The 8,370-nt window shown below is 32.3% G+C and overlaps 1 protein-coding gene across 7 annotated transcripts in view; it reads left to right on the forward strand.

The window, feature by feature from the left end:
* LOC118444556 (uncharacterized) overlaps positions 1-5,961 on the forward strand; it is an 18,624-nt gene extending 12,663 nt beyond the window's left edge. For 5 of the 7 annotated variants that reach the window (XM_085661605.1, XM_085661606.1, XM_035872932.2 and 2 more), the window contains 7 exons: positions 660-865; positions 1,737-2,110; positions 2,409-2,984; positions 3,604-3,810; positions 4,217-4,365; positions 4,472-4,572; positions 4,869-5,961. In XM_085661605.1, coding sequence (XP_085517731.1) covers positions 660-865; positions 1,737-2,110; positions 2,409-2,984; positions 3,604-3,810; positions 4,217-4,365; positions 4,472-4,572; positions 4,869-5,902 — 2,647 coding nt within the window. In that variant the 3' untranslated portion in view covers positions 5,903-5,961. The remainder of the gene's footprint in view (positions 1-659; positions 866-1,736; positions 2,111-2,408; positions 2,985-3,603; positions 3,811-4,216; positions 4,366-4,471; positions 4,573-4,868) is intronic. The other 2 variants (XM_035872930.2, XM_035872935.2) reach the window with 2 other exon arrangements.
* The last annotated feature ends 2,409 nt before the right edge of the window (positions 5,962-8,370 follow it).

Genomic DNA, 8,370 nt, shown 5'->3' on the forward strand with positions numbered 1-8,370 from the left:
ATCGGAAATTAAATGATTATGTACTTACATCTTTTTAATTAGTTGTATAATATCAAACATTTTGTTCAAACATTTTTTTTTTCTTTCACTGATTAGAATCAAGCTTAAATTTGCATATTATCTATATATAGATTGATGTGTGTGTGTGTGTGTATGTTTATGTGCGTGTAAGTTTCTTTTTTCTTATCATCACGGATTGAAACTTTTTTTCTAATAATGATTAGAACAAAATTAGGACGAATTCATACCCATTTGTTTATATATATATATACATACATACATATATATATATATATAAATTTTCTTTTTTCAATATTATATAATGAAACTTTTCATTTAATCGTCTGTCTTTCTTTTTTGTTTTCATTTATTTATTTATTTATTTATTTTTTTTTTAAACGAGACTATCTTAGATCTATAAACACATATAGATATATAATACATATACACACACATACACATATATTATCTTTTCGATCAAAATGGAGAAATGTTTTCTAATCAATGAAGAAAAAAAAAAAAAAATGATCGAAACGAAACAATCGGACGGAATTTGTTTCTTTTTTTTTTCATTTTTTTTTCTTTTCTTTTTTTTTTTTTTTTTTTTTGTTGCCACGGTACCTACAGGAAGAATATTTCTTCTCATTTTTCACCGACAGCTCCGAGATTGGATATGCTGGTTCACCACCCAGAGATGTCCTCACAAGGGGCAGAAGCATCGACTCAGTCGACAGACCCTTTCAACCGAGCGATTGGGTGGACGTCAACTTGGAGGTACCCAGTACACCGAGAGCTAACTCGGTTCTCACCAACTTGACCATCGACACGAATCTTTACCCACCTACGACTACTCCCACGTCTATTCGTAAGAATCAGTCTTTTCCTTTTGTCTTTCTTTTTCTTTTCTTTCTTTCTTTCTTTCTTGTCCTCTTCTTCTTCTTTTTTTTTCTTTGCTTTTCCTTTTTTCTCCTTTTTTATTATTATTATTATTATTATTATCTTTTTTTTCTCTCTTTTTATTCCTTATTCTTAAAACGACACCTACGCGCGCGCGCGCGCGCGCGCTTACGCGATAAACTGATAAATTATTAACTTATATTTTCGAGAAATGAATTATAATTTTTATTAACGGACAAAAAAAAAATCTTCTTTTCTCCTTCACTTTTTTCTTTTGATCTCATTGATCGTTCGATTTATTTATATATTTTATTTTTAATTTAATTTAATTTTGATTTAAATTTTATTTCATCGAATTTCTTTAATTCGATTTGTTTTCCATTGAATATCATTTCATATATTCAATGAATAAAACGATAAGATCTTTATGATCTTTACGAATATTTTTATCCTGTAAATTATTATATATCTCTAGTTGAAACATTTTTATTTTAACGAATCCCTTTAAATTCACTTGATTCCATTTCGTCTATCTTCTACACATAAGTAATAATCAATGAGTTCGATGATCTCAAGGAAAAAAAAAAGAAAAAAAAAAAAAAAAAAAAAAAAAAAGAAAAAGAAAATATTATCAACCTTAAAAAGAATCGTAATATTTTCATTTTGATTGAAATTGGTCCATGGCGGTCCAGGGGAGGTGGGGGGAGGGGAGATGGAGGGGGCGTCCAGGAATGGGGATGTTCTACACCCCCAATAGACACAATTAAATGGATCGATATTTTTGTTTTTTTTTTTCTTTCTTTTTTTTTTTTGGATTAAATATTTATTAAATGATTTAGGTTCGAATAATTTGAAAGACGTGACACCGGTGCCACCGCCAAGACGAAAGAAGCGAAACAGAGGTAGACCATTGCCACCAAAACCAGACGAAATCATAGAGAAAACGAGCGGCAATTTGCGCCACGTAGATTTAAACGAGGAGCCGTTATATTCATCGGTAATGAGTAACTCACCTAGAACGTTGGTTGACGATTATGCGACGATGGACGATGTCATTGGTGGATGTCGCGAACAGTCACACGATCAAGTTAGTACCTTCCGAAGTCAGACGAATGGAACGAGAGATTTACGGGTGAACGAATATTCAAAGGGTGTAATGCCTGAGGGTAGAAGGACGAAGGAGATATACGAGCACAAGGCGAGTATTAGCGAGGTATTATAAGTGGCAATTTTGGTTAAACGTAAATGGGATCGTTTAGTGAAGAACCGATAGATAGATAGATAGATAGAGATAGAGATAGAGATAGAGATAGAGAGAATGAAAGCGCAAGATGGGGGGGGGGGAGAGATAGAGAGAGAGAGAGAGAGAGACAGACATAGAGCCTAGTGCGCTTGTCCTGTGGCCAATAATTGGCCAATCGAATGGCCAAAAGTAACTTCTTCCGTGATCGATAAATCCAATCCAAAGTGCTCGTTAACGACCGCACACCCATCGATTTTCCCTTCGACAGGTTAACGGTACCGGAAGAATAATATCGAGCGACGTGGTTTCCGGCAAAAGGTTGTTGTCCCACAACGATAGGAAGACATCGAAAAGTTTTAATCAACATAAAATGCCTATGACTGTTGATGTTCATGGTGATGATGATAATGATGATGATGATGATGACGATGATGATGATGGTGATGATGGTGATGGCGATGATGGCGTCAACGATGACGATATCAACGACGAATATGAAAAATTCGTTAATGGCCGTGATACTAAGGACTCATCGACTCCTAATAGGCATGAGGATATTCGTAAAAGGACCAAGGAGTTTATACATAATCGATATATTGACGATTCTACAACGATAGATCCTAAAATAATGGAGGTTAATGTCAGACCAAAGAACTACAGCACCGTTAGCCTTCCAAATTACGACGAGTTGGACGTAGGTAGACACGCGACGAAAAGGACCAAGGATAAGGGGGAAGAGAAGGGCGGAGGGATAAGGGAGAACGAGAAAATAAGATCGAGGAGACCCGTCAGGAGCAGCACGGGATCTCTTCCGGTCGAATCCTTCCTTCTACCTTTCTCACAGGTTTCTTTCTTCTTCTTCTTACTCTTTTTTTTTTCTTTTTTTTTTTTTTAATTCTTTTTTTAATTCTTTTTTGTATTTTTTTTTCCCTTTCATTTTCTTTCCCCTTCGTCGTTTCTCTTTTACATTCTCTCTCTCTCTCTCTCTCTCTCTCATTTTTTTTTGCTTCTTCCTCTTCCTCTTCCTCCTCTTTCTCTATATTCCTCTTTATTACTTCATCTTTATTCCTCGCTTTAGTAAAAATACTCTCTTCCACCCAATTATCGGAGTTCATCCTATCATCCCCATTCTTTCAAACCTATCGATTTGAATTATTACGTAGAGGTTATTCCCGCCGAAAAAATCTAATTTCACATTTTAACGTAAGCCTCGGTCTTGTATGCGATCGAGCTTTACTTCTTCTTTTTTCATTTTTTTTTAATATTTTTTTTTTCTTTTATTGAGATAAGAGAGAGAGAGAGAGAGAGAGAGAGAGAGAGAGAGAGAGAGAGAGAGGGGGGGGGGGGGAATATTTCTATATCTAACATTGAACGATGTAAGGGCATCATATATATATATATATTTATCATGGATAAATATATGTACGAGTTAATTATAAAAACGAATCCTTTTGATTCGATAGAAAACGAGTATCCGATTAGAGGACTATATTCAACATCATGGAAGTACTGAGAATCTATCAGAGTATCAGATACCAGATGGAAAGCTACCTTGCAGTGATGCCAATGCCAAGACTGAATTCTTGAAGTACGATCCGAGTAAATTGGAGGATTGGGACCTTGGTGACATTGGTAATTGCGAATTGAACCACAGGCAGAGACTCCTTGAGGTATTATATAACTATGAGGAATAGAATAAATCGATATTTGAATTTAGTACGACATTTCATCGTATTCTATCAATATCCATTTGGATTTATCAATTCTAATAGATTATTCCAATAATTTTTTTTTTTTTTTTTTTTTTTTTTAATGATACGTATATATATATGTATATGCAGACAAATTTTACATACTATAGGATAATTATAATTTGAAAATAATTATTATAGAAAAGAGGATGGAACAAATTGTCAGTTCTTATCAAATTTCATTGATTATCATTGAATACTTATAATTGAAATTATTTTTATTTTGAAAAATAATTATACGTACAATTGACTTATTAAGTCACTTTTAATATCTACAAATTTATATCCCAAACGTAAAATTTGGTTTCTTTATTTCATTGTTCAGCGTTCAGGTATATCAGATCGTGATGTAGTAGATTTTCAGCCGACACGTAAAAATACGAACGAATTGGAAAAGCCAGTGTCCTTTGGGAAACCAATAGAGTTCGTTCATGAGGATTCTAAAATTGATGAGAAACTACGAGAACGGGACAGGTTCGTATAAGATAAGATTTTATTTTTGGTGATGATAATTTCTTTTGGTTTTTTTTTCTTTTTTTTTTTTTTTTTAAATTTTGATTTCTTTCAATTTTATATTTAGATACCCGCAAGAAGAATCGAAAGAAATACCGAAACCAGATCGACCGTCAATGTGCAGAGAATCATCATTTTGTTTGAATCAGAGCAATCTTTTTTATTCAGGTATCTTTTCTTTCTTTCTTTTTTTTTTTTTTTTTTTGTTTTTTCTTTTTTCTTTTTATCGATGAAATCGTTCATTTCGTTCAACGTCCCTCCCTCCGTTCTCAACAAAGAAAAAGATAAACAAGAGATAAGATCGTCAATTGCGATAAAAATATTTTCCCGTTCGGGTGTATTGAATTAAACGAATGTTATTCTAAGAATTGAATTTCGTTCGTAGAATAATAGAAAAAGGATTAGATTGATACGTGACTTTAGTTTGTACCATTAGGAAGTTTTCTTATTTTTCTATTTAACAGATACAATCGAGGACGTTTCAGGATCAAATAGAAAGATGAAAAATTCCGAAGATATAGATCTTTGTTCTAATTCAAAGAGAATAATGATATTTGGTAGGAGTTTATCGAACGAGAGTGAACCAAATGATCCAGATGAGATGTCTTGCGAAACGAAGGAATTACGTCGAAGTGATAAAAGTGAGATAATTGGTACGATATCGGAGGATACGTTGATAAATTATAAGGATAAATTAATCGAATACGACGAGGGAGATTTGAAAATGATGAAAACTCCACCGCCTAGTCCAGAAAATAAAAGAAAATCTGACAATATGTCCGAAAACGAACATTTGACATTATTAAAGGAGGTTTTAAAGGAGGAAGCCGCCACCGCTGCTGCCGCCGCCGCTGATGGTAGTAACTTTAGTTCGATGACACCGAGTTTGACCGAATTAGAAGTTGCATTATCGGACATGTTGGAGAAAGAACAAAATGATCAAGAGAATGTTAAAAACGAAAATATATATATGGATAAGGAAGATAATGATACTGACGATGGAACATCGTCGTCATTTAAAAACGAAGAGAACGAAACGAAATTGATCAAGATCGAGAAAATTAATTCTAAGGAACGTTTATCGGTTTCATTGGATGATATATTAAAACCGAAAATATCATCTAATAATAATAATAATAATAATAATAGTAATAATAATAATAATAATAATAATAATAATAGTAATAATAATAATAATAATAATCGAAGAAAGGTGTCATTTTGTGCCTGGGAAGAAAAGGATTTGCCAGAAAAAAATGAAACTATTGTCAATAGGTACGATAGTACGATAAACGAGAGATCTAATTCATCGAATATACCAAGTAAAAGTAATGAGGATTCGTTTGAGATAAAAAAATCTAAGGATATTCCTACGCCACCGAGAAGAAGACACAGACCTTCCTGTCCTTCGGGAATTCTCAAGGAGGAACAACGAAACTTTACAAATGGTGCCAAGATGCATACGGATACGATTGAACACGACGATAGACTCATCTGATCTCGACGCTAATTTATCTTCTTACACGTTCGTTTTAATTCTTTCATAAATATATTATATTATATAATATATTTATATAATATATAGTATATAAATAATAATATATTTATAAATATATTATTTTTACTAATATATATAATATATTTATATATATATATATATATATATATATATATATATATATATTTCGTATCGTTAGTGTTCTCGGATTATTTCGTGTTATTTTCTTTTATTTTTTTTTGTTTTGTTTTGTTTTGTTTTTTTTTCAACTCGTTTTTTTTCCCTCTTTCTCACGTTTCTTCTTCGATTCATTTTCTTTTTTAAAGAAAATAATATTACGCGATAAGGACGAAGAAACAATTCTATATTGATGTTATCATACCACTATGATATAGTCAAGTGACAATGAAGTGCTTTCACTACTTTTCCTCTCATTTTCTTATCTTCAAACTTCCAAATTCTTTTGGAGGAGACAGAAAGAAAGAGAGAGAGAGAGAGAGAGAGAGAGAGAGAGAGAGAGAGAGAGAGAGAGAGACCAGATTTCGTAAAAGTTTTCACGAATTTCTCATTCGCACGCTCGTTAAATTTGTTTCGGGGGAGGATTCGAAGAGTCGAAAGTATTTCTCCGAGAGAAATCGTCCGTGAACTTTTCCCTTCCGGTCAGAGTTGAGTTCTTTCTTCGACTCAACGAACGTCTCTGTGCTTTTCGACGAACTTTCTAACGAACTTGTGAGGTTTCGCGATTGTCACGTGATTTTTCACTTTGTTATGCGTGGGGAAAAAAAAAAAAGAGAAAAAAAAAAGAAAAAGAAAAGAAAAAAAAAAAAAAAAAGAAAAAAAATCGGGATTTAATTCTCACCCTTCTTTCCTTTCTCCCCTTCTTTTCCTTTTTTGTCTTTACTTTTTTTCTCTCTCTTTTCGTTTTTTTTTCATCCTTGAAAAAAAAAAAAAATAAAAAAAAAAAAAATATAAAAAAAAATACTCACGATGAGAGATACTCGACATTATAAATTTCTGTGCCTTTCGTCTCGTTTGTTTTTCGTTTGACAGAAGACGCACGTTCGTCGTATTAAATTATATTTATAATGTTATTTTTGATCTCTCTCTCTCGATAAAATTAATTCATAAGGGATGATACAGCTTTTTTCTTTTTCTTCTTATTTCATTTTTTTTCTTTATTTTTCTTTTTTTTTTTTTTTTTTTTTTGGATAAACATTTTTATCACGTTATAAACGTGTCCTATCAATATTTCGTGCTTATTTCAAAAAATATTTCTCCACAAGGAGGATATAATTATTGCTTTCATCTTTCTCCATTTTCTTTTCTCTATTTTTATTTCTCCATTCAAAGAAACTTTGAATGGAAAGAAAGAAAGAAAAAAAAAAAGAAAAAAAGAAAAAAAAAAGAAAAGAAAAAAGAATTTACACAAGTCTCGTTCATAAATTATTTCATCGTTTTACGCGAAGAACATAAGTAACGTTTAAAAGTCCATTGTAAATAAATTGTAGATCGCGTTCGAAAAAAGAAAAAAATAAATAATATATATATATATATATATATGTGTGTGCGTGTGTGTGTGTGTAGATACTTGAGATAATTAGATATATTTCTTGGCCGTGACGAGTAGATATTTAGAACGTACGAGGAAGAAGAAAAACGAAGAGTTGTGAGAGAAATATCGAATGAAAGAAAAAAAGAAAGAAAGAAAGAAAGAAAGAAAGAAAGAAAGAAAGAAAGAGAGAAATAAAGAAAGAAAAAGAGCAACAACGACAGCGACAGAGAGAAAGATAGAGAGAGAGAGAGAGAGAGAGAGAGAGAGAGAGAGAGAGAGAGAGAGAGAGATAGAAAGAGAGAAAGAGATGTGGAAGAAAAGTGAGCTTTTTAAGGGAAGGAAAAAGTTTTCCGAACCCGAACACTCCGAGTGGTCTTAATTTCGTCGACGTTTCGTTTCGAGAGCGATTCCTTTCTAAACTTTTAGACTCTTGTAACATAATGTAAGTACGTATACATACACACATACACAAATACACAAATACACACACATATATACACATACACAAATGCAGAGAGAAATGTCTCTATACCTGTATATGTACATATAGTTACACTGTGGTAAAAAGAGAAATGTACTGAAAAGTACGTCCCTCTCAAACTGAATGTAATCTGTAGATACTATAAACGGAATAAAAAACGAAGTTCTTGATATTACGAACATGTTCAAATACACCCACACAACTACCCACATACATACAGATATGTACGCCCACGTAAAGAGTACATACATCGTACAAATCAATCCACGTACGTACATATATATGTATGTATGTATGTATGTATGTATGTAGGTATTCATAGTTTTATCGTGTTATTTCGCAAAATACGATACGAACGATACGAATTTTCATTTTGTCAACAGTAGAATTCGTTATTAATGAACTCACACAATCAGTTGATACGAGTCGATATCT

The sequence above is a fragment of the Vespa mandarinia genome, chromosome 15 (assembly GCF_050613455.1).
Source record: "Vespa mandarinia isolate Hongniang chromosome 15, ASM5061345v1, whole genome shotgun sequence".
Taxonomy (NCBI): Eukaryota; Metazoa; Arthropoda; class Insecta; order Hymenoptera; family Vespidae; genus Vespa; species Vespa mandarinia.